We start from the raw sequence: 26,185 nt of genomic DNA on the forward strand, positions 1-26,185 counted from the left end.
AGAAGATAAACCAATGGATCATTAAACAAATCAAGCCAATATTCTCACACAAATGACCAGACCCAAATTATCCTACTTTGGTCAAATTATGTGAGGACCAAACTCTCTGGAAAAGGCTCTAATGCTGGAAAAAAAATGGAAGGAAAGAGGACAACCAGTAGCGAAGTGGATGGATTCAGTTACAACAGCGATGACTTGGGAGACATGAAAGGACAGGTTAGAAACAGATCGTGGAGAAAGTGTGTGGTTCCTAGAAGTCAAAAATGATGTGAAAGCACTTCATCAATCAATCTGGAAATATATTTCTAGATTATAAACTAATAGACTTCAGGCACAATTGAAAATGCTGATTATCAGCTTTGAAATATATCAAGCAATACCTTCCCAGAGTTTAATCTGGATTATTCAGAACATCTAGAAATGGTTTGCCAAGAGTCTCCCCTTTTGGAAAGGTACATAAGATGCTTCCTGTGGTAATTCCAATTTTTGAAACATCCCCCATGTAGTATTTCAGGCAGCTGCTAAGCTGCTTACATTTTGAAAACTAAACACTATTCCAACACGCCTAAACCCTTGTCTGATTATGGATGACTATCACAGGTATTGTTAATTATATTAATGATTTTTGATTTCTATTGTCTTTATTGGACATTTTTAATTTTGTGCCCAAAGTCCTTTTGCATTGGGGTGGATTATAATTTAATTTGATCCACTTTCTCATTAGATAATCCAAATGGACCAAACATAAAATGCTGTTTAGTTTCACAGGAGAAAAAAATGAATTTAAGCATTCTTAAAAGTATTGGAAACTGTTCAGGGAATGAAATGTCCTCCAGATGAGATACCGTAATTTAACTATTAACACTGTAAGTAATTCCTCCATTGAACATTAACTTATTTCCCTATGACTTACTCACCTCTTAAAGGCAGCAGAATACTTGTGAGGATGCTGTCCCTTCTATAAGTTCCGTTGAAGGGCACACATGAAACCAATGTAATCTGTATGTTGTTCCCAAATTGTGGAAGGTGCAACATTAAGCATTTCTTAATCTTAGTTTTTAGAATCTTTTCACTCATTTTATTCTGAATATTTTTAGAAATCATTTTGCTGGTTTTAATGATGTATTTATTGCATATCCCTGTGACTTAAAACCAAAAGATGGAAAAAACAATACATGTTGATTAAACATTATATTAATTGAGAAAATTTACATTACTTGGGGTGACTCTTACTGAGGAAAATTCTAAGCTTTACAAAAATAACTACGGTAAAATATGGAAGGAGATAAAATTTGATTTAAATAGATGGCAAAAGTTTGTCATTAATGGGAAGAATCTCAGTAATTGAAGTGAATGTACTACCTGGAATGTTATTTGTTTCGGACTACAATGATATTGATTAGAGAGTCCACCTTCAAACAGTGGAAGAAAGATATATCTAAATTTATTTGATAAAATAAAAAATGAAGAATTATATATAAGTTGCCACAAGATTCTAAAGACAGAGGAGGTCTGGGTGAGCTGGATCTTAGATAGATCTTAGATATTATGATGCTTGTTGTCTGGTATGGTTAAAAGATTGGATAAAGATTGGATTCAAGGCTGTTAGACCTCAAAGGTTTGGATTTGATACTTGGGTGGCATCTGTGGTATGACAAAGTAAAAGTTAACCCTGGCTTTAAGATTCATGTTATTAGGCAATCGATTACATGTCTATGGTGGAAGTATAAAAGATTAGCTGATGAAGTGGCACTTTGGCCATCACCTCATGAAGCACAATGTAGAACAGAGATGATTTCGGAATATAAATGGATGACACATTGAGACTTATTGATATATGAAAAAAGACGGATTTAAGATAAAGACAAAAGAAAAACTAGTAAGTGAAGGATTTGCTTGTGATTGGCTTAATTACTGTAGAATTTTTGAAAGATTTAAACTTGATTAAAAAAAAGTTTTGTTTTCACAGGAACCAAATCTGAATTGGATGTTAATTTATGTTCCGGAGATGACCACCTGATTTCTAAAGTATATAAAATGCTACTTGAGATGGATCTAGAACAGTGGGTCCCAACTTTTTCCATACCCTGCACCCCTAGAACGCTCCTGATATATTCTCGCACTCCTTACAAAAATTCGAAATAATGACAATGAATTATGCATATAAACTATAATTTTGAAAACCCAAATTTTTGCACCCCCTGCAATATCATCTTGCAGCCCCAGTTAGGAACCCCTGATCTAGAAGATGAATATGTTAAAAAGTGTATGGTAAAATAGGAAAAACTTTTTGGATATAACACTAAATAAATGGGAGAATGTATGGCCGAAGGGACTAAAATTTACATTATAGTCTGATTTTTTTTTATAAAATGTATCATTGATACTTGACCCCAGATAAAATATATAAAGGGATTTCTAGTAAGTGCTGGAAATGTAGTCAAAATTCAGGTTCACTGTATCATATGTGATGGTCTTGCAAATATGTGAAAACATACTGGATAATGACAATGCAAAAATATTTAAGATACAAATATTAATGAAATCTGAAGCTTTTCTTTTAGGTATGATGGACAAATCAATTGAAAAACAATTTGGGGGTGTTGTTCCTTCACATAGTGACCACTGGGTGGATTATACTTACCAAACACTGGAAAGAAAAGATGTTGATGATTGAAGAATGGATTTTGAAATAGACTGAATTAGCAGAGATGACGAAACTAACCACTTTGATTAGTGATAATGGGCTAGTCAGCTATAATAAGACTGGAAACCATTTGTGGACTTTCTTCATGCTAAGTATTATAAAAGATGGTTAATAGAGGGATTTGAAGATTCATGTAACATTTAGCTCAACCTGTTGACTGCTTTTTCTTTTGTCTTTTACACACATTGTAAAAGGGGAGGAAAATTTATTGCTTTTTACTTGTCTTTCAGCACTCAACCGGGGTGGATCCTACATATTAAATGTTAAATTTAATTTACCATTTTTTCCTCCTTTTATGTAGTTTTTTTTTCTTTTTGTTGTGGTTAGGGTTGATTGTATGTTTTTGTTTTGTTATATTCTGCTTATTTGTTTTTCTGTTCTGTATTTTATTCTCTATGATAAAACAATAAACTTATAAAAAGAAAAAGAAGTTACACTAAGATGTCACCAGAACTGGGAATCTGACAGCAGCAATCTCAGCAAAGCTTCTTGTCCAATTTCTTTGCCACTTCAGCAGAGTTCTTAAGACTGTGGCAATGGCCTGAAAGCTAAGTCAATAGTTGGAATGCATTACTAACCCTTGGGAATGCTAAATGTCATCGTAGCATTTTACTCAAGCGGATGTCACTTAGGGGTGGTTAATTTGGGATAGCAAATAATAAATTCTAGGGGAAAATAAACATCCAGAATTACTTGAACAGCACACCCGATGACTAAAAGTGGCTTAAGTCATCATTTAAATAAACAAACAAAAAAACTATATTACAGGCAGTAACGTGATGTCTGCCAAATCCTCTTTTTTTGGTATCCACCTAATTTTCAGCCTTATGGATTTTTAATCTTTTTAAAGGAAATGCAAAAATCAGCCTCTAGCATATTATTCAAAGAATTATTCTAGGACTAACATCCCTAGATAATAAAATGGTCAATTGTGACAGCCCATGATACGTTTTCAAAATGTGCTTAGCTGTTTAAAAAAATAAATCCCATGATGTTTGGCTGAGGCAGACGGAACATAATGGAAGACTAGAGGGAAGAGTGGTAAACAATCTCTCCATTTTGCTTTCTAATAAACAAACTTAACTAGCTTTGAATATGTTAACTGCCACAGGGATATATTTCTTATACCTAAGGTTGCTTGGTTCCTTCCTTGGAAGAATCGTTAACCAACTTGTGGCAATATGCCTGTCTCCAAAATAACTTCCTGTCTAAAAACAAAATCTGATGCAGAATTCAATTCTAACTAGAAACCATTCCTGTCTTGCAATTTGATATATGGATTTGCACCATACCCCGTTTAGTTTTTTTTCTACATATGCAATTTATATTTCAATTTTCACGGGCAAGTAGATTTTTAATATTTATCTAATTTATTATAGTTTACCATTTTAGTTGATTATTTGTACTGTATTAACCAGGAATTTCCAGTTTAAAGCTTAATGGTGATTTTTTTTACTTCTTTAAAAGGTCATGCATTTCCTAATTTATAAAAAGTAACTAAGGATATGATACAAAAATGTAACCTCTGTGACATTTTAGATTCTATTTTACTAATTTGTACTTTACTACTGTAATTTTTCGTTTTATATGTGTTCTGCCTTTCCTTGTCTATACTTATTTAAATATTTTAAAGAAAGTGAAATTCTTGAAAACTCTGCCCATTTGACTTTGATTAACACTAGAAATCAGGAATAAGACCAGAATCAACAAATAAACAAGTATGAATAAGAAATAATTCAAAATAATTTTATAAATTGTTAAGATTTCCACTGTATACATGGTCTGGTTGCATTCCTTGTGTTTGTTTTCCAAACTCTGGTCCTCTCTGTCTCTCTTGCTCAAAGGCAGCTTGTTGAATGCAAGATGGACTCGGAACCAGCCTTCAGTACATTATTCACAGGATGCATCACACAACTCAGTTCACTGCCACGCTGTCCCAGAGATCCCAAATGAGGTTCCTCCTTGAGACATTGTAACAGAATGTAAATAATTACCATCTCCATAGCAGGATTTTCAGAAAAAAATTTATAAAGGTTAACATACATCTGCATGTCCCATTTAACCGAACAAGTCCAATAGTTCTTTCATAGGACAGGCAAAACACACCACAGGTTCAAGTATGAAGCCAATTTTTGAGAATCACCAAAGAATCTGTATTTTTCATAAATAAGAACACAATGGGAGGAGCACACACTGCTGTATGCCGGATATAAAAGTGTCTGTTTTAAACTCTGGTGAGTGGTACAGAAATCAAAAATAAAAAGGAGGCTGAAGTAAAACCATGAGAAATAACTAGCCATCCCCAACACACACACACACACACACACACACACACACACACACACACTCACTCACTCTCTCTCTTTCCCCAGTTTCCTCAGAGGTTAAGGGGCCAAGGGTTCCTCATCAGTAATCAACTCCAAGAAGACAGGTTCCTATGTGAAAATGTGTCCAGCTGCAGGAAGGTCTTCTGCATCCAGGGTGGGGGTGAGAAGGGATTGCAACATGCAATGGTGTATTTCTGCCTCCCTCAAAAGGAAGGGAAACATTGTCATCTAGAGAAGCTTTCTGCTTCTCCCACGGTTGCTTCTCGTTTCTTGGTTGAGTCACGAGGCTCTTCTTCAGCACTGGTCTTTTTTGTGTTTCCTGATATGTTTGTATTTCTCCACATATGCCTTCACAAGATTAGCCACCTTCATGGGATTGATTTCACCGCTTTTACTATGGCAGATCTGTAGAGAGATCAAAAGGGTAGGTCAATCCCAGGAGTTCATGCAAGCACAACACCTTCTGTATTTCTTGACTTAAGAGTAACTAGCGGGATACTGCTGTGTCAGCAGCTTAAAACCAGCCACCCAGACAACCCACACTTATACTTGTTCACTCACCTTTCTTCTCTCTCTTTCACACAAACTATCACAGCCCACCCTCCTAAGAAGAAAACATAACAATTCCAACCTTTTGCACAGCTTTCCGAAGAATATCCTTGTATTCCTCCTTTGTGATCTCCCTCTTCTGGTAAAAGGGCTTAATTGCGAGCTTCACTTCTTCCACCGCCCTCTCTTGCATGTGAAGCTTCTTCATGTACTGCAAGAACAGGCAGAAGACTAATTCAGTGATCTCTGTGCAACGAGCATCTCACAACATCCAGTCAAAAACATCTTCTGTTACATAGTTTTTGGCACATACATATATTTTTTGCTTCCTTTGTTTTTTTAAAAAAATGTTTTATTTTACTCACTGATCATCAATATGCAACGCAACAGATGTCGGAATTTTGAGATCATTCCAGCTCTTGCCCATTTGTTGAGAGGAGCAGAGGTTGCATTTTACTATACCTATACCTACCAACAAGATACTATGCATTATGTATAGTTTTCCTCAGGATTAATAGCACTAACTGTTCTGCCTTTTAAGTTCTTTGGAAAAGATGAGTGATTGGATTTCATAAGAGAGAAAGCATTCCAAACGTGGCCTGAATAGAAGAAGCTCAGAGCCAATTTCTTAAACATTAATTTAGATTTGTTGCACAAGTACTGACCACTCATTTGGTGACCATTCAAAGTTATGATAGCACTGAAAAAGAAAACTTATGATAGGACCTTGAAGTTGCAGTTGCTACACTGTCGCCACGATCCTGTGATCGTGATTTGGGCAGCGGCAACCAGCATGGATTTACAATGACCGCAGCATACCGCAGTCCTGTGATCACCGTCTGTGATCTTCCCTGCCGGATTCTGACAAGCTAAGTCAATGGGGAAGCCACTGCAAGAAGTCGCAAGTCAGGGTCATGTGATGTCACGCTTAATGACCCATGGGGATATGCCGACCAGAGGTGACACTGTAAGTCAGTGCAATCAAGTGATGTTTCATTCAACAACTGCACCACTTAGCTATTGAGTTGCCAGTCCTAATTGCAGTCAATAAGTGAGGAATATCTATACTAAAAAAGAGTCATGTTGGATTAGAACCCAAACCTGTGTAGTCTGGGAATGTTTTCCCCAGATGGCCCTGGATATACAAGCACAACAAGACTGTCTTCTCTAGCTTTTCCTACAGTTAGTATTAAGTTGCATACTGCCATCATACCAGTAGCCATTGATGCACTACATGCATTCGTCTTAAAATATAGAGCTCGAGAGCCATCTCAAAATTTTGCAATAGCAAATGACATATTTTTTAACATATTTGGCTGTTCACCAAAATCAGCCCCATAAGACTCAGCTGCAGTGGTGAAGTTTGCAGAAACATTTGACAGATAAAGTACATTTAAACAGTAAGAAGCCTTCCAGAACCACCCTGTAGAGGAGATAGGTGGCATAAAAATTTAAAAGAAAAAAAGGAAGAATCATAAACATAAAAGCTAACACACTGGCATGATTTCCTGTTCCAACCAGGGCTCTAGGGTGAACACTGTACACATCCCCACCTAAACAAAACATCCTTGCAAGGGAAGAGCTTAGAACATTAGATTGGGAAGACCCAAGTCCCCAGCTGAGTTTGAGAATCACTGGCGTGACTCTGAGTGAGGAAAAACTACTTTACACAATTTTGGTCTGAGGATCGAAACAAAAGGATGACCCTGCATATCTGCTTTAGAGGAATGGTGGGATATAAATGGAAGAAAAGTATTCAGTAAAAAATAAAATAATAGGTGGACGGCAGCTAGATGACAGATAGAGAAAATAAACCTTACTCATGCCATACACTCTTACGCTTTGACTGCAAAGATCTTATAATTATTACATGCCCTCTTACAGCTCTGGCCATCCCATCGGTTTAAAGTGCAGATAAATGTAAATGTAACTAAACATGCTTTTGAGGTATCAAATATCATTCTTTCCATTTTAATAACAAAAGAGGGAATAGGTTCTGTATCGTATACTTTGAAAAAGGCCTATGAGATACAGGATTTTTTTTTCCTTAGGAAGAGGAAGAACACGATGCAGATGAAATACTGAATGGACAGAAGCTAGAACATGAGATCATCCAATGAAACTGATCAGCAATATTTTACAAAAAATATGAACTGCAACATTAATGTATGCAGCTCCTGGCCACAACCAATGGGTTATAGCACCTAACTTAGATGCCTTAAAGAAGGTGGCACTTTCATAGAGGATGCCATCAGCAATTATTTCCCCAACAGTCACGTGTCAGCGATGCACATCTGGAACCAAGTAACAGGTAAAACCATCAACAAAGAAATTCAAGACCAGCAGTTCAATTTTCAGGTTTTTATATCCTTAAAAATGGACCAACTGACCTTAAAGACATCATCTAGCTAACCACCCACCTCTTCATTTTTTGTTTTATCCACTGGAGACTTAGATGCTTTGACTTTTTCTTCTGTATCTCCTATGGAAGCTGCCTGAATACTTGGTTCTGAAGCTGTGGTCAAATTGCCCTCAGGTTCTGGAATTAACCCCTGCTCTGCCATGCAGGTGAGCAGAGGAAGATTTCCTTGTAGGATGAACTGAACAGTGGGCTGACTGACAGGTGCATAAGGGGGGAGAGCTGAGGGGAGTGGTACCGTCAACGCCAGGTTCTGATTGTAAACCTGAAGAAGAGAAACAGTAGTTAGTCACCATTTATGCTTAAACACTGGGTCTGCAGAACCCCTCCCAACACTTCAAGAAGGGCTGTCTTCACCAGAAATTTGCATGACCTACTGCCAATTCAAAAGGGTCTCACTCCTGGTTACTAATGAACAATGAATGGTCCTTAAGTTCAAAAAAAAATGCTTTTACGGAACTTAAAACGTTCTGAAGTACCATCAAATGAATTAGGGCAGGGGTCCCCAACCTGTGGGCTGCTGCCTGTTAGTGGGCCGTGGCCTCCTGGCCACTGGGCCGCAGGACAGGCTGGCCAGTGTGTACGCGTGTGCGTGCACACCCCCTCACTTGCGTTAGCCCCACGGCTGTGGAGAGCAAGAGCAGGATGCCACACCACGAGGCGCAAAAACAGGCCGCCGCCATGCTGCAAGGTGCAAAAATGGCCACCGCAGTGTTGCGGGGCATAGAAACAAGGTGCTGCGCCGCGCAAGAATGGAGCAGGGCTAGTATCACGCGGGCGCTAGCCCCACCCCGTTTGCAGCACACATGTGCTCGTGGCCCTGTGCGCTCACACGCACATGTGTAAAATGTTTTCCCCTCCCTTTTCCTCCAGTCCTCCAACCGACAAAGGTTGGTGACCTCTGAATTAGGGGAAGGAAGAGATCATAAACAGAACACGTTGTAATCCAATGGTTAGTAAGTAGTCTGGGCAATACGAAAAGTACTGCATGTAGGGGAGGAAGAGCACTCTGCAATGAAATCGAGCAGGACAAAAGTTCACAGATGGGAGTGGGATGGCCTTCCATCATGCTCAACCTCTGGAGTGGGAACCAACCTGAGAGGAATCTAGATCGGGAAACATAGGCTCAGGAATCATATAATTGGTTGGAGGAGGCTCAGTTAACTGCACCTGATTTAACGATTGGGTCAAATCCTCTGCTTTCCAGACCCCTTCTTTCGGTTTCTGCTGTTTACAGAATGGTGTCCCTAAAAATCCCCCAAAAGAAGAAAATAATTTCAGCATAGCAATATATATCTAGATTATCACAGCCAGATTACACATTTTCATCTAACCAACATTAGAACTGTTTAAAGAATATATTTGAAGCAAATCTTATTTTAGCACACCTGGGGCGATTCCAGAATAAGGGCAGAGGCAAATATTCTTACTGATTAAAAACATATACTGCATATTCATTATGTGTAGGGAACATGAGTCAGTTAACACTATGCCTCACATTTCCTTTGGCACTTACATCTGAACTAGAAAGTTATGATACGCAATTGCCCTCCAAATTACAGTCAAGCTTTAGTTTACAATACTGGCTAGGAGCTTAATTGCCAGTTCATAAAACCAAAAGAATGAAGGAGGCCAAAGGTGGGAGAAAAAACACTGAGTAAAAATTATGAATCCATCATCATAGTACAATACCCAAAAATATGATAAGTAGAACCAACAGAGATTACTATTCAGGAAAAAGATATCCTAAACTTAGCACCTACCTGATCTGTACCTGTCTATCACAATAATCCTCAACCTTCTCCTTTATAAAGACTACATATCTAAAACATTTTCAGGAGAATCATGAGACAGGAATCAACATGTGACTCCCCCAATCGCCCAATCTGTATCTGCACAGTTCCCATTTACACACTGTAAATGTATATCAGAAATCACATCAGCGGTGTGACGTTTGAATCAAGACGAATATACATACATAGTAAGGTAAAGGTTCCCCCACACATGTGTGCTAGTCGTTTCCAACTCTAGGGGCCGGTGCTCATCTCCGTTTCAAAGCCGAAGAGCCAGCGCTTGTCTGAGGACATCTCCGTGGTCATGTGGCCGGCATGACTAGACGCCAAAGGCGCACGGAACGCTGTTACCTTCCCACTGTAGTGGTCCCTAATTTTCTACTTGCATTTTTACGTGCTTTCGAACTGCTAGGTGGGCAGAAGCTGGGACGAGTAACAGACGCTCACTCTGCTACGCAGCACTCGGGATTCAACCCGCCAAACTGCCGACCTTCTGATCGACATATGTAAATTTTTTTGGCTTGCTAACAAAGAATAAAGGGTTAGCAAGCCAAAATATTTACACAAATATGAGCTGCCACTGCTGTGGCTACTGCCTGTAGATGGCCTTGGGCTAGGCTGAAACAGGAAATAAGATTTGTCCTGTGTCTGGGACTAAGCAAGTGTATTCTGAATGCTTAACAAACATTTAACATGTGTGTGTGTGTGTATATCGATCTTACTTACTTGCTGTTTTATCTATGGTCACCATATCACTTTCTTCTTCCTGAAGATTCCACGTAACTCTCTTCACCAATGCTTTAGATTTCAACACAGGACTCTGAGCCACTGCTTCCAGTTCAGCCTTATTTATATCAACTGTACTTTCAACTAATACAGGCTCTACATCTTTTGACAGTACTGGCATTTTGCTTTCAGGCAAAGTTTGAGATAGACTTGCCTCATCACAGCTTGGTGTACATGCCTCCTTTTCTGGAAGAGAATCTATTAAGAAAGGACATACATCATCGTCTTCTTGTTTAATTTCAATTTCCTCCTGTCTCTCACTGCTTTGGTTATCAAATAGCGATGAGTCATAGTCTATGGTCAATTCATTCTCAGTGGAGGAATCTATATTATCAGCTAACGCTTCAGAATCTGTGCAATCCAGTTGAGGAAGAAGTACTTCATTACCTAACTTGTCATCATCCACTCTAGTAGAGTTGTCAAATGCAATGGTTTTATCTTTTGAAGAAATCTCTTGTTCAGGCATTAGATCACAATGAATATCTGTCACTTCTTGCTCTGTGTTGTCCAACACCTGCCCCCAAGAAAGAGAATGCTCAGAATTTCCAATCTGGTCGTTCAAAGAGCTGAGCTCTTTTTTTTGAAGCGGCTGTAGAGACTTCTTTTTTGGCTTGTGTTTCTTTTCTTTGGAGCATGATGGAGATTGTAGTGGCTTTTCCTTAGATTTAGATCCCTTTGATTCATGGAGCTTTAATTCAGGAGGTGATCTTGAACGCCTTTTATGTTTCTCCCGAGATCTAGATCTTTTTGTATCTCTTGAGCTTGAGGTCCTCTCCTTCTCATACCTATCATAACTCCTCTCTCTTTTGTGTTTCTTTTTTTTAGCTCTCTCAGCACTATTTGAACGGGAACATTCTTGATCTCTTGCCCTAGAGTGCTTTTTCTTTTTCTTGGTTCCATATAATTCAAAAGAAGAATTGCCAGGACTACCAGATTGTGACCGAGATCTCTTATGCTCTTTGGGCCAGAAACGTGGTTTTTTCTCTTTAGTTTTACTTTTTGCTTTCTTTTTTTTTGATCGCTCATGGCTACTGGAACCATCACTAGATGACCGACGGGTTTTTGCTTTAATTCCATGGCTTTTGCTATATTTCTTTTCAACTGAGTGGGAAGTTGATCTGGAACTTCTGTCCCTTGAATGTGTCCTTGATCTAGATCTTGACTTAGTGTGTTTGCCTTCTGTCATATCTATCTTTTTAATTTTAACTTCTCTCTGACTCTGAGAACTGGAATTCGATGGGGATCTTGAAAAAGATCGCTTTCTTGATTGTTCACTTTTAATGTTTTGTTGCTGTTTTTCTACTGAGGGGCTAGCTAATTCCTGTTTTACCCTAACTGTATCCCGATCATCTTCAAAAACTACCCCAGGGCTATCTTCATCATTGTCACTTATCTGCTCTGCATCAGTAACTTGCTTAATAGCTGAGGAGGTACAGGGTGTACTTGAGTCTTCCTTATCATCAACTTTATCTTGTTCTCCATCAGAAACCTGTTCCACAAATCTCTCTTTTGTTACCATATCATCACGAGACTCTGCGTCACCTGATGGTGCCTCCAAGGAATCAACCTCAGATTCAAAGATATTTTCCAGCGGGTAGGGAGTAATGCGGCGCACGGTTTGGAAGGTCTGAACTTTTGAACTTGCTATGGATATTGTTCTGGTAATATTAGTGAGGGGTAATCTTTCAGGGCTACTGTGTGTTGAACTTGAATCAGAGCCTGTGGGATCAAAAGGATCGTATATTTCACTTTTGACGGGTTTCGCTTTTTTCAGTGAAAAAAGGGGTGAAGGATTCTCTTTCTGTTGCACTTTGTTGTCCACTGGTCGAAAGGTATTGCAAAATCCGGGATTAGACAGTCTGTTTGAATGACCCACATTTCCAGGGATGTTGATTTTAAAGCTCTCAAAGGAGGAGCTTCCAACTTTCCCTCTTGCTGAAGAAAGCGAGGAACTGCCATGAGCCACAGCATTTGCAGAAGAGACTCCTGTTCCACGTGTTTGTTGTCGAGTAGCTTGTGGCTTGCTGGTTTCCATTCTGTTGCTTTTGATTGGCTGGCTTGGGTTTCCTTTGCCAGTCAACTGTGTTATACAAGAGCTGGGAATGTTATTATTTTGGTCACTGGCAGATTGTAGTCCCAGATGTCCACTGTTTGTTTCCCTCTTAATCTTTGGTATCCTTGGAAGTTCAGAGATATCAGGTCTTTTAGGAGAAGTTTTCAAAGGCTCTTTTCCATAAATTGCTTTTGAAGTGGAGCTGGAGTTGTTGTTAAATTTAGGAGGTGCAGAAAGAGGGGCCATCGTTAGTTTAGAGCCTCCGTTAAATCTGGATGAGTCACTTGGTTTGCTCCCAATTCTATTCAGATTGGCTAAATTATGAGTCTGAACGGATCTTGGAGTCATGGAGTAATCAAATCGAATTGGCACCCTTCCAATTGTACCATGTGGAGGAGTCGCTGTTCTGTTTGTCACGCTTGGTGGCAATGGAGATGACGAGCCAGACTTTGAGATGGGAGTTTTAGAGTTGGAAGGATCAGGGCCAGAGTTTGTAATTAAGGTCTCCAAAATTGGCGTCCTTGATTGGGAATTGTCCTCCAAAACTTCCTCTGCTTTTGAACTGCCACGCAGTAATGGGACTGAAAACAATTAGAGAAAAATGAATTTTCAGTCATGTGCTGATACTAATACAAAAAACATTATACAATGTTAAAATGAAATAAAATCATTTTGAGTAGCTATTATGAAACAAACTACCACTGAAATGTTTTTACAAAATTCTTTTATTGCAAGTATTTTTATGTTAGATGAAAATATAAAAACTCTGACCAACTACAGAATGCCCAAGAACTACAAACAAAAATAAAAAAACAGAATAAAAAAGGAAAAAAAACCTATGGACTATTTAAAGAAGTCACCAGTACATTAAGTATTAAACAATATATGATCATTTCAAATTAAAAATAATCTCTCTTCTTGTAAAATTTGAGGTCTATGACAAAGAGGAACATGTTGCATTATTTTTGATTAATGGGAAAATGTTTTCTCAAATGCTTTTTCTTAGCAATTCCACATAATATAATCAAACTTAATAACCACATATTGAAATGCTACATTCAACCTTAGTGGCTTTTAACACAGCAATACGTTATCTGCTCATGCTCCAATCAATACTCTTTTTCTAAAAGTAGTCTTATTATATAAGCTATTTCAAAACAATTTCACTGTAATTCAAAACATCTATTTGTATTGCTTCCAGATTTAAAAGTTGTCTCCTTTTGCAAAATCTAGATATACTGTATTAAGGTGCTGGTACTTACCTTTAAAGCCCTACATGGCTTAGGCCCGGGATACTTGCAGGACCATCTGCTGCCGGGAACGACTTCCCATTGCCCAGTACGCTCACACAGAGAAGGCCTCCTCAGGGTACCGTCGGCTAGACAATGTCGGCTGGCGACCCCCAGGGGGAGGGCCTTCTCTGTGGGAGCGCCAGCCCTGTGGAACCAGCTCCCCCCTGAGCTTCGGATGGTCCCAGATCTCCAGTCCTTTCGCCGCAGCCTCAAAACACTCCTTTTCCACCTGGCTGACCTGGACTGACAGGGATTTTAATTATGTTTTTAATTTTTAACTCTAATTTTAATTTATTTTAATTTTAATTTATTCTACAGGGGCCATTAATTTAATTTTTATTTTAACTTCTGTATTGTTGTATGTTATTGTTGTTAGCCGCCCTGAGTCCTTCGGGAGATAAGGCGGCATATAAGTCCCAATAATAAATAAATAAATAAATATTGAGTTCCACTTTTGAAGCAAATAAGCATAAACACTATTCTCTAGGTGCTTCCAACCCAAGATTTTAATGTTAGCAGGATGTAAAGGTAGCAATTTTACTAAAATTAGAATACTCAGATTCTAAGCAAAAAAAAAACCCAAACACCCATATAGATTTAGATTCAGTCCACCTATGCCTTCTATTGGCAATACTCAGTCCAAGTGAGACCAAATGGCTCAGGGTATTTGAACACCCCCCCCCTTCGCCCCAGTTCTGGGCACATTTCAGTTGAATAGGATTGTGCTGCTTCAGAAAAAACTCACTGTGCAATCTGGGGATCTTTCTAGACTCAAAGCTCTTGCTTCAAGAGCTTTTGGTCGTATGTCTCTTGTACCCTTTCCTGGACCAGGAGACTCTGTTCAATCACTCATGGTACAGAATGGGACAGGCGACACCTCTGCTTGAAGAGCTGCATTGGCTACTAATATGCTTCCAGGTGCAATTCAAGATGTTGGTGTCATCTTTGAAACCCTTCATGGCTTGAGGGAAGGCTATCTGCAGAACCATCTCTCCCTTGGATATTTCCACCCATCCCATCAGGTCCAGCAGGAGGGGCACATGCTTCAGGTCCCATCAGCTCCAGCACCCAGGAAGAAAAGCCTTTTCATGGCCTATGCCCTCTGGAATATCATCCATCTGGAGAGCAGAATGGCCCTGACTGTTTTTGGCGTTCCACAAAGCCTTGAAGGTTTGGTTCTCTGCTCAAGCCTGGGGGCGCTCTGTGTGTGTGTGTGTGTGTGCGTGTGAGAGAGAGAGAGAGAGAGAGTCAGTTTTCTACTTGTTTTGATTGCGTGGTTTTGTTTTGCCCTTGGCTGCTATGTACATTTTGTTAACCCCACCTAGAACCACATTTTTGAAATGGCTGGCTGTATGAATCAAAATAAGTAAGATAAAACTGAAATGAAAACAATGCTATTCAAATCTTTAGACTGACCTGTTTTCTTTGCTGTTAAGGATCCATCTCTGTTAATAACCACATCAGAACTACTCATCATAAGGAGGCTCTGTCCAGTCAGGATGCTCCCCAACAAGTCGGGCACGGGGGCTGGCTCAGCTTCTGCCTCAGGTATCAAGGCAGGAACACCCCTCCTATAAATCAGAGAGTTTTGCGTTGCACAGAAGTACGCCAAATGCATCAGCTTAGGACATTAGCTTTTCTTAGAAGTTCAGAAGTTTAGTCCACGAACTCAGCACAATGTCATGGTTTTACACAGGCAACACTTATTTTAAATTACTGCTGCCCGTTCTTTCTAAAAAAAAAGGCAGCGCAAAAAATGAAATAAAACAATTAAGATAAGGAAATAAAAGGTCAGGTACAGGTTTTTTTCTTCCTAGAGACCGCAGAAAGGAAAGAGTTGGAAAAAAACGCAATATTGTAACACATAATTCCATGCAAGTTTAGCTACGGACTGGCAGAAGGCCAAGAAAACGAAAACCCTGAAAGGGCTGAAGATGAGCAACACGTGTTTCTGGGGACTGGGGGAGACCTCAGACTCTGAACGGAGTAGCCCTGATTCGGAAGAGGGAAGCCCAGAGCAGGCCGGAGTTCTCTTCCCTTTTTATCAGAACCCAACTGGCCTCAGCTCTCTGGAACGCATTTCCGCAATTGGCCCATGAAGTGCAATCTTTTCTAGGCAATAACGGCCTAGTTAAAGTACTCTTATCTTCTACTAGGTTCACTGTTAAGACTGCTGCAATGCATGTTACGTAGGGCTGACCTTGAAGGCAAACTGACAGTGCAGCTGGTGGAAAATGCAGAAAAGGCTCTGTAACAACCCATCTTCAAATTGGTACTGGGTTTCCTGCCTGTGCAGGGGGTTGGACTAAATGACCTCCAAGGTCGCTTCCAACTTTTGTTTTTATTATTATTATTATTGATCATCACACAGTCAGCCAGGTGTTCAGACTGGATTTGGCATTTTTGTCTACCTATCGAGTCCTTACCAAGGACCTGGGATAGGCAGATGTGGATGTTTGATGGTATTACAGATATCGTCGCAGGATGGAAGCAGTTCCTAGTAAGGCATCATCATCATCATCATTTTAATTAAGAGCCTGAGATTAGCATGTTATACGAGGATGCAAAAGTGGGCCTTCCTTGCTCCAGATTTTGAACAGGTAGTCAACTTACAACAGTTTGTTTAGTGACTGTTCGAAGTTACAACAGTACTGAAAAAAGTGGGTTATGATTGGTTTCCCCCCCCACACACACACTTACGACCGTTGTAGCATTCCCATGGTCACAAGATTAAAATTCAGATGTTTGACAATCGACTCATATTTATGATGGTTGCAGTGTCCTGGGGTCGTGTGATCACCTTTTGTGACCTTCCGACAAGCAAAGTCAATGGAGGAAGCCAGATTCAGTTGACAACTGTATGGCTAACTTAACAACTGCAGCAATTCATTTAACAACTGTGGCAAGAAAGGTTGTCAAATGGGCAAAACTCACTTAACAAAGGTCTTGCTTAGCAACAGAAATGTTGGCTCAATTGTGGTCAAGGACCACCTGTATTATCTTTCCTCCTGAAGCTAAACTATCACTTATAATGGGTTTTTTTCAATGAGAGGTGCATGCATTTGGTCCATGCATTTGGGCTTTAGCTAGTGAATTACCGTATTTATCGGCGTATAACACGCACTTTTTCTTCCTGAAAATAGGGGGCAAATGATGTGTGCGTGTTATACGCCGATATAATGTTAATGACCCATAGTTATTTATTTGAAATTTAAGTTTTTTTCCTGAAATTTCCTTTTTAAAATGAGGTGCGTGTTATACGCCGGTGCGTGTTATATGCCGATAAATACGGTATATGTCCAAATAAGTACAGTGGTTAGAAACAACCAAATGTAAAAAGGAAAAGCCACAATTCTTTAATCTCATTGAATTAAATGAGTTGTGCTGCAAATTTAAGAATTTAGTATAAGTGTCAGATATAACAATTCGGGTTTTTTAAAAAAAATAATTGCAAAATGGGCTTTTAAATTATAACGTAGCATAATACAATCTAAGACAATTCCGCATGAAGAGAAAGAAGTGGAAAAGAAATTGCTAAATAGCAATATGTGGAAAGGAAGAAAAAACAAAGGAGAAACAAATCTTAGAATGGCTGAAGCTTTTTCTTTCTTTCAAAATGAGTATTTGCTTGGAATTGGCAAATGAAATATGGTATATATCTTCCATTTTATACCCCCCCATTTTGATTAACAAGTGATCCTAAAAATCTACAATGGAGCACATTAAATCCTCCCCTATCTATACAAATGTTTCTGAGCCTTAAGATCATACACAGAGGCCCAGCTTTGTATTCTTTGCTAGAAATAAAATGAACTCAGATTTGCCCTGCCTATGGCAGCTTGTCTTTTTTAGTATACAATTAAAAGCTGCTATTTGAGAGGATTAAAGGTAAAGGTAAAGGTTCCCCCCGCACATGTGTGCTAGTCGTTTCCGACTCTAGGGGCCGGTGCTCATCTCCGTTTCAAAGCCGAAGAGCCAGCGCTTGTCCGAGGACGTCTCCGTGGTCATGTGGCCGGCATGACTAGACGCCAAAGGCGCACGGAACGCTGTTACCTTCCCACTGTAGTGGTCCCTATTTTTCTACTTGCATTTTGACATGCTTTCGAACTGCTAGGTTGGCAGAAGCTGGGACGAGTAACAGGCGCTCACTCTGCTACGCGGCACTCGGGATTCGACCCGCCAAACTGCCGACCTTCTGATCGACAAGCTCAGCGTCCTAACCCACTGAGCCACTGCGTCCCTTTGAGAGGATTATTTGAGAACTATTTTGACTGAGCGGTTTTAGGAAAATATAGATTTGTGTTAACCTGGTGGGATCATCTCAGAACATATCAACGGGCAGAATGGGAGGAGGTGATATTAGTCCATTCTTCTTCCCCCCCATCTTCCCCAGCACCAACTCTCCCACTGATCTGTGATTCACACCACACAGTAAGATGAATGGAGAAACCTGAGAGCTTGACTCCTATTCGGCAAACAGCAAAACTGCACCAGATCGAAAGCTTCCTTGTAATTGAAGGCATCTATCCCAGCCAAGGGAGGCTTTTGCTACATGCAACCCATTCCTTTAAATTATCTTGCCATTTTGTCACCATGACTATTTCTTGAAAATGCAGGAATAATGAAAGACAACTGTGTAAATACATCACGAGTTGATGATAGATAGGCAATCACTTTGAACAAGTGACATCTAAAACTATCCAGGTAGGTCTTGCTTACTGACCACGTTTAGCAACCACTCAAAGCTATCAACAGCATTGAAAATGTAATTTTATGACCAATCTTTGCATTTATGGCCATCACAGCATTCCAGAGATCACATTGTTGGCATTTGAGTGCTTTGTAGGTGCGCATTTATGACCACTGTAGTGTCCGCAGTCATGTGATCACCATGTGTGTGCTTAGCAACTGGGGTGGCAACAAGCAAAGTGAATGGAGAAAGCAAGATTGCAAGTCATTGTTGTGTGTTGTCTTGCTTAACAACCGCATGTGATTTGCTTAACAACCCCAATGGAAGTGAGTTCATGAGTCCATCATGGTCACGTGATGTTTTGCTTAGCCACCGTGGTGCTTAGCAAGGGTTACCAGTTTCAACTGTGGTCGCTAACTGAGGTCACTACCTGTATTTCTATTTTTTTAAAAAAAAAAATACCCTGCATCCAGGAACTTAATTCTGAAGGACAGCTTACAAATTTATATGTAAACCGAAAAAAACATATGTTCAGCTAAAGTTCAACGCATATTTTGAAAAAACAAAACACAAGCCAATGAATTGCTCCCATGTTGGAATGTCATTATGGCATTCCTACTGGTGCCATTTTGGTTTCACCTTACCTGCAGAAACTCACCTTCAATTTGCCTTCCTTGGAGGTTAACATTTGGCTGCATTCCTGCTCTTTAGTAGATTCTCCCCTAAATCTGAGTGAGCTTTGGCCCTCTGGCTCTAGAGGAGACATCTCAGTGTACTCGGCTTACAGGATGGCTCCTAATAAAAAGGAAGCAGAAAGCTCCCTAAACTTTAAAGCACATTTATTAATAGTAATAGTATTTTACAGGCATGGATCCACAGGACAAGAAACTTCTTTTTATTTTATCATTCTTGGGGAGAGGAGCAGGAATCCAGCCAAATGACCCTCTTCAAATCCTAAACATGGAAACGATTTCTATTTCTTGACTAATTTACTAGTCAAAACTTTAGGATTCTTTCTCTTTCTCACCTTCTACTATTTGTTTCTTAGGATAGTAATATGGGGTGGGGGGGGGGAAGAGGAGACTGAAAAGAAGACCAGGTACAATAAATAATACCAAGTAATTTTTTTAAAAAAAAATCTGGCATATTCAGTATCACTGAAGAACTGTAAATTAACTACTTTTCCTGAAGTGTTGAAGGAAAAAAGAGCCACATATCACGTATCACAAAGCTCTTCCTCAAATATGTCTTCTAAGTATTCCTGATATGGAAAACTGACTTCACTGGCTCCCATATTGACTGTGGACAGGAAAGAAGAGTAAGCATGATTGCTTCTCATTAGATCTAGTTTGCTTCTATCTGAGTTCCCGTAAATATCATCGTAATATCCAAACTCTCTCTTCAAAGCTGGTTGGCAGAGAGCAGCCTTTGCCAACGTGGCGTCTTCAACTGCAACCGTGCTGGCTTGGATTTTGGATACAAACGTAATTACATTGAAAAAAACTTCCAAGAATGGCTTGGAACCACAAATTCTGGCATTGCTGGATGACTTACAACTCCCCTTTTATCTTCCTAACCAAAAGTGAAAGATTTCATGTAGGGTAGAAAAGATCCAGAGTCTGAATTCTTCGCTTTGAGCCTTCAAGATCTACGATGCCACTTCTCTTACTGCTATATTCTCACATTCTTCCTTAAAATCCAGTTTTCTACAATTGATTTGTCACAATCAATCTCCACTGTAGCTAAGTTTAAGCAATTCATAAATTACTTTTAAGATGATATTGATACATTTCACATTTAAAAAATGATCAGGTACTTCCTCTGATTAGCCCATGACTTTTATCTCCCTGTAAGTCAGTTGTAAGCTCTTTTAAAGCAGGGACCTATTTTCTCTTTTTCTAAGAAGAACCAAAGACATAGTTGGTACCAGATCTAATAAATAAATAACATTTTTTGGCCGGTGATATAAAACTGTCTCACTCATTCCTCCAAAACTTAAAGTAGCCCCCCTTTTGCCCTTTCCCTTCATACCCCTAAGTAATCGTCCTGTTTGGCCAAATCCCCAATCCCTGACTTAGTCTCCAACTGCAAAAGAACACCCCAGAGCCAACATTCCTTCTCATATGCCTGTTAAAGGAACATGGTCACTATTTAAAACGAAGTAAATAAGTTGCATCCTACAAACTCATCACTTAGAAGCAGTTACTCTAAAGATCTATTAGATAACTCAGGAGCTTGTGACTGGCAGTGCTACTGTTTTATTTTACAGATTGCTTAACTTTTGCATTTCTTATACCATGCTTGAATCTAACCCTGGCCTAAATAAGCAAACATTAAAAAAGGGAAATGTTAATAAATATAGGTAGCCATAGACTTACAACCGTTCATTTAGTGACCGTACAAAGTTACAACAGCACTGGAAAAAGTGACTTATGGCTGTTTTTAACACAACCTTTGAAGCATCCCCAGGGTCATGTGATCAAAATTCAGACCCTTGGCAACTGGCATGTATTTATGACAGTTGCAGTTTCTGCAGTCATGTGATCAGCTTTTGCGACTTTCCGACTTAACAACCATGTCACTAACTAATAACTGCAGTGATTCATTTAACAACAGTGGCAAGAAAGATCACAGAGTGGGGCAAAACTCACTTAACAAGTGCCTTGCTTCGCAATGGAAATTTTGGGGTCAATTATGGTTGTAAGTTGAGGACTACCTGCATGCAGGAGAAGTATGCTTACACAAGAACAAAAACATTTCTTTTACATTTTCTATTATAAATTAAGAACCAAAAATACTTATAGTGGAATGCAGTTTAAATTCAATTTAAAGTAGAACTGAGAGAAAGAGACATATATACTAACCATGGGTTGTTTGAAGATGGTTTGTTAAACAACCCATGCTTTGTTTCCCCTGTATACGGAGTCAAAAACTATGGCTTATAAACAAGATTCACGCATCACACAAAGCTACCTTCTGGCTTAGTTGATTCCTCTAAAACAGAAATCTACTTTTTGTGGTCTATAAATCTGGTTTGTAACATTTCTTCCATCCCCATACCTCCTCCCCACTCCCACACATCAAAAAAAAGTCAGAACTGTGTATCAAAAAAAGGAATAGGACTTTGCCTTTGCCTTCCTCAGCTTTCTCCATCAAAGTGATGACAATGTCCTCCAGAAGTACACACTGTACTTTTTTATGTACAACAGAAAAATATCTCCTGCATTTTTAGGACACATTCCCCAAGCTGCAAACAGAATTGTCTCCCTCTGGCCATCAATTGTTTTGTATTGTTTTGTGTACGTATAAGATTTTCTATAGAAGAATACCATTTCTTAAACTACATTTATTTCAACTACCATACCTTCCATATATTGAAAAAACTATTAAATGTTTTCACATTCCCACAAAAACAGAATCAACTAGTATGAAGTTAGTATATATGTATATATGTATCTAAACATTAACCATATATTAACATTGACAATGATCACCAAGGCACACACTGAATATTTTCATTTTGTTAAATTCAATTTTAGTGCAGACATGTTAAGCTTTTTTTTAAAAAGACAGAATTGTGAAACAGTATTTCTCAACTAATTCTAAAGCCATACATGCATGTACAAAATAAAGTCAAAAAGATCAACTTTGGCTACTCTGTCAGGAAATTCACTTTTTAATTAAATATTCTTTATTTTCAGTATTTTAAAAAATACTTTTAATAATATTCTGAGTTTACCACACGTATTTTTCATTCACGTTATGTCCCATCTTTAATTCAGGCATGTATAGTGCTTTCTCCTATTTTCCCCCCCAACACAACACAATTTGTGTGATCAGTTAAGACTGAAGGAGAATGACTGCCCCAAAGTTACCCAATGAGCTTCTGTAACTGAGGGTGGACTAGATCCTGGGTTTCCTTTCTCTTACTCAACACTTCAATCATTACATCACAATATTCTTTGAAGTATGTGTTTTTTAACTGAAGATCTTATGAAGAGAAAAGTTTACAACGGGATCCTAAAGTCTTTATGTCAAACAGGCTTTTATCCTGGAAGACAAGCTGCTATCAAGAAGCACAATGTATGCAACTGTGAGAGATATTAGTATTGCACTACTTCTTCATTACTTTCCCCTTGATGCAGAATTCAGTGAAAATGTTCCTTTTGTAATATTAGCTAGGTGTGTCAATTCTTTCTTTATACTGTTTGTGGTTTTTTTTCAGCAGAAGAAAAATGGAAAGAAATCATCCATATCTTATCCAAAGACCATTAACCATCAAGACTGTCAAGGTACATGTTCTGTTTATATTACTACCACTGGAGGGAAGGGCAGCTTTTCGACATGGCATGCAGAGAAACCGTAAGAGATCCCCAGGCAGAAGAAAACTTTGTCAGAAAGCTCAAGCGAGCACTTTATACAAGAAAGCATCTTCTCTGACTAGTCTTACCCTGGGAGCCCAACAGCCACTGGCCTAGCAACAGGGCGATGCGATCTAAGTGCCGACTGGGAAAGAACTCTTCTTTTGGTGCTCACCGGTGAGGCTGAATTAGCGACAGGAAGCTCTTCATTGCTAAAAGAGAGAAAAACTCAAACAATCACTGAAAAATGTCCAATCACAGTTCAGCTGTGCCTATTATTATTATTATTATTATTATTATTATTATTATTATTATTATTATTATTATTATTATTATTATTATTATTATTATTATTATTATTATTGGTTCCACAGTCAAACTCAATTTTACAATTCTTTAAAATCAAATTCATTAATTGAATCAAATGGGTTGTTAAATGAACAAAGAACTGACTTACTATTTCCTCCAATTTGTTAATTGATCATTACCATGTTAACTGAACTGAGAGGCTTTCCCACCGGCCACCCATCAGCTGTTTCCGGTGCAGCCAGCTCAGGAACTAAATTGCCTCCAAGCAGGGCTTGCTGTCATTGCAGTCGCAATTTTTTTAAAAAAAAAAAAACCTGCTGCAAGTCAGCTCAAGCGTCTTCAGCTGCCTAGGGGGGAGGGGTGCAGTTGCTTTTTTTTAAAAAAACCACTTGCCACTAATTAGCTTAAGAGTCTCCAGCCAGGAACCCAGAGGGAGATGGGGGAGGGATTTGCAGAGCTGTCGGCTTGCAACAGTAACAAAGATGGAAGGGACCTTGAGGTCATCTAACCTACTGCTCTCTCACAACAGAGTATTTCTGATAAATGCCTATCCAGTCTCTTCTTAAAAACTTTCAGTAATAAGGCACCCACAACTTTTGGAAGCAATTTAAATGTAAAACCTACAAACTACAGTAATATACACTAATCTCCAAAATAAAAGCAAGAAAACACAAAGTTATAGAATGCTTTGTGTAGATCCTGGCTAGCATTTCTACAAGCAGTTTCAAGGCAAATGCAAACAAACTTTATTTTTGCAAAGTACTGTAGCTACAAACACAATAGTTTGCAAAGTACAGTATTTAAAAAGCAGAGCAGTGCGAACAAACAGTTTGCAAGCACTAGAGAGTAACAACAACAACAACAAAAACTACAGAAGCAATTCTAGCACTCCAGTCCAGGCAGCAGCAGATCCTCCACCAGCACCAAAAAACCAAAAAAAAACTGGCCTTGGCTACAAAAATCGCCGGTTCTTATTTGGCCATGTGACCAGGGATCAAAAACAAAAAAAACCCTGCCAGCTCGTAACGGCCCAGACAAGTCACAAAGTTAAAAATGGCCGCCACTGCAGCAGTGACTGAATCCAAGTCAGATGGTTACAGAGGCCTCTTTTTTGGTCACAGTTTTGAATTTCTAATTTAAGTACCCTTTCTGAATAAATGCATTTTTATGAAAACTCGCTAAATGAACATTCGTACCCGGGGGATTACCTCTACTTCAGGGAAACTCGCTGCTCACTCCAGCAGTTTGATTCTGAATGGCTCAAGGTTGACTCAGGCTTCTACCCTCCCAAGGTCGGTAAAATGAGGACCCAGATTGTTGGGGGCAATATGCCGACTCCGTAAACTGCTTAGGGAAGGCTGTAAAGCACTGTGAAGTGGTATATAAGTCTAAGTGCTATTGCTACTGCTACACTCAGATGTCATGCTAGAATTTGGGCAACCTTGATTGTTCTTTAAAGAGAGATGGTTTCTGGTTTCTTCAAACATTCTCTTCTTCCCGTTTATCTTATGCTTACCTGTTGTACGGATCTAGTTCAAAGGGATCCCCAAAGACAGAGAGGGAGGCAGCTCCAATATCAGCTCTCATAAGCCCAAGCGATGGTTCTATCGGCTTGCAGATGGAAGGGAATGAAGTACCGTGGATAGGCTTGCCAAGATGAAGAGTTTTTGCTATACGAGAACGAGCTGTCACCTCGGCCTTCATCTGGATAGGATAGCAAGTGAACTAAGCTAAAAATGTCCAGTTGACTTTAAGAGGCAAAACAGAAAATACACAATAGAAGCCACCAACATCCTCTAAAAATTATCATGGAATTGAAAAAAAAATCCAATAAAACATGCCACTTGATTAGCCGATTATATTTCTGCACTCCTGAAAAGAGCATGGGAAAATACCTGGGTTTTTTTCCCCTTTCTCCTCTTTGTCCGATGCTTGCGTCTCTTAATCCACGTTCCAGTGCCTTTTTTCCCAGCAGATGATTTTGTTCGATATTTTTTACTGGCGGCTTTTCTTCTCCTGCCTGCATTAAGCAAAATACAAAGATTTTAGAATTAAGTAACCACAAATAGGAGATGCCTGGTGTACCTCCATGCTTAAAATAATACACAACAACTAGATGCCAACTTAAATTTAAATAGCCTTACGCTTTAATGTAGGATAAACGGAAATTACAGTAAAGAGATTGTGCTTTGTTGGCGCTCTTATTACTTTGCACCAACCTAGTTGGCAATTTTAAGATAGATTTTCTGCGATATTTGCATGAACGAGAAAACGTCAAGGTCCCCACCTCACCCCGCCTCCCATGGCTCTCTTCTTTATCCACCAGTTAAATTAAATTATGATGCAAAACAAAGAACTCAACTCCAGCATTTGGTTTTATTTTCAGGAATGCTTCACAGTCTCTTTTAGAAAAGAAAAATGGGAGGTGACTGCTGTGCGCTTTTTAGCTTAAAAATGTGCCAATTTCCTCAGAGAGGAGAGAAATATAAGTTGGAGCTAGAGGGAATGGTAGGGACTATTAGCCTCATCAGTTACACAGTGTTCTAATAAGACACGTGCTTTGTAAACAGCCACATCTCTATAGCATCCCTGCTGACCCAGGACCTGTTCTTAACATTCCCAAAACTATTTGCCCAAAACTATTAGGGGGTTTGAGATCTTGATCATCTGAGTGAATTGACCAATTTTACTGACTGCATAATGCAAAATATTAGCTCATGCCACATTTCACATATCTGCCAAGCAGCGCAAGTTCCACGCTCCTTATACATCTGCGACCTACATTAATCTCTAATTGAATGATTTTTCTCCTCAAAGGCAATCCTAGGCATTAATATAGGGATGCACAGATTTCATGAGGTCTACGGCCATATATGTATGCTTATCAAAAGCTTCTGTA

At 39.1% G+C, this 26,185-nt stretch overlaps 1 protein-coding gene across 2 annotated transcripts in view; it reads right to left on the minus strand.

Annotated features, from left to right (window-relative positions):
* Window positions 1-4,439: 4,439 nt before the first annotated feature.
* Window positions 4,440-26,185, minus strand: part of PHRF1 (PHD and ring finger domains 1) — a 35,412-nt gene continuing 13,666 nt past the window's right edge. For both annotated transcript variants that reach the window (XM_081313375.1, XM_081313374.1), the window contains exons 10-18: window positions 25,182-25,306; window positions 24,803-24,990; window positions 23,067-23,189; window positions 15,343-15,497; window positions 10,522-13,215; window positions 9,173-9,249; window positions 8,004-8,267; window positions 5,666-5,794; window positions 4,440-5,439 (exon numbers count right to left, since the gene is read on the minus strand). In XM_081313375.1, the coding sequence (XP_081169501.1) occupies window positions 5,329-5,439; window positions 5,666-5,794; window positions 8,004-8,267; window positions 9,173-9,249; window positions 10,522-13,215; window positions 15,343-15,497; window positions 23,067-23,189; window positions 24,803-24,990; window positions 25,182-25,306 (3,866 nt within the window). In that variant the 3' untranslated portion in view covers window positions 4,440-5,328. The remainder of the gene's footprint in view (window positions 5,440-5,665; window positions 5,795-8,003; window positions 8,268-9,172; window positions 9,250-10,521; window positions 13,216-15,342; window positions 15,498-23,066; window positions 23,190-24,802; window positions 24,991-25,181; window positions 25,307-26,185) is intronic.

The sequence above is a fragment of the Vipera berus genome, assembly GCF_964194415.1.
Source record: "Vipera berus genome assembly, chromosome: 1".
NCBI lineage: Eukaryota > Metazoa > Chordata > Lepidosauria > Squamata > Viperidae > Vipera > Vipera berus.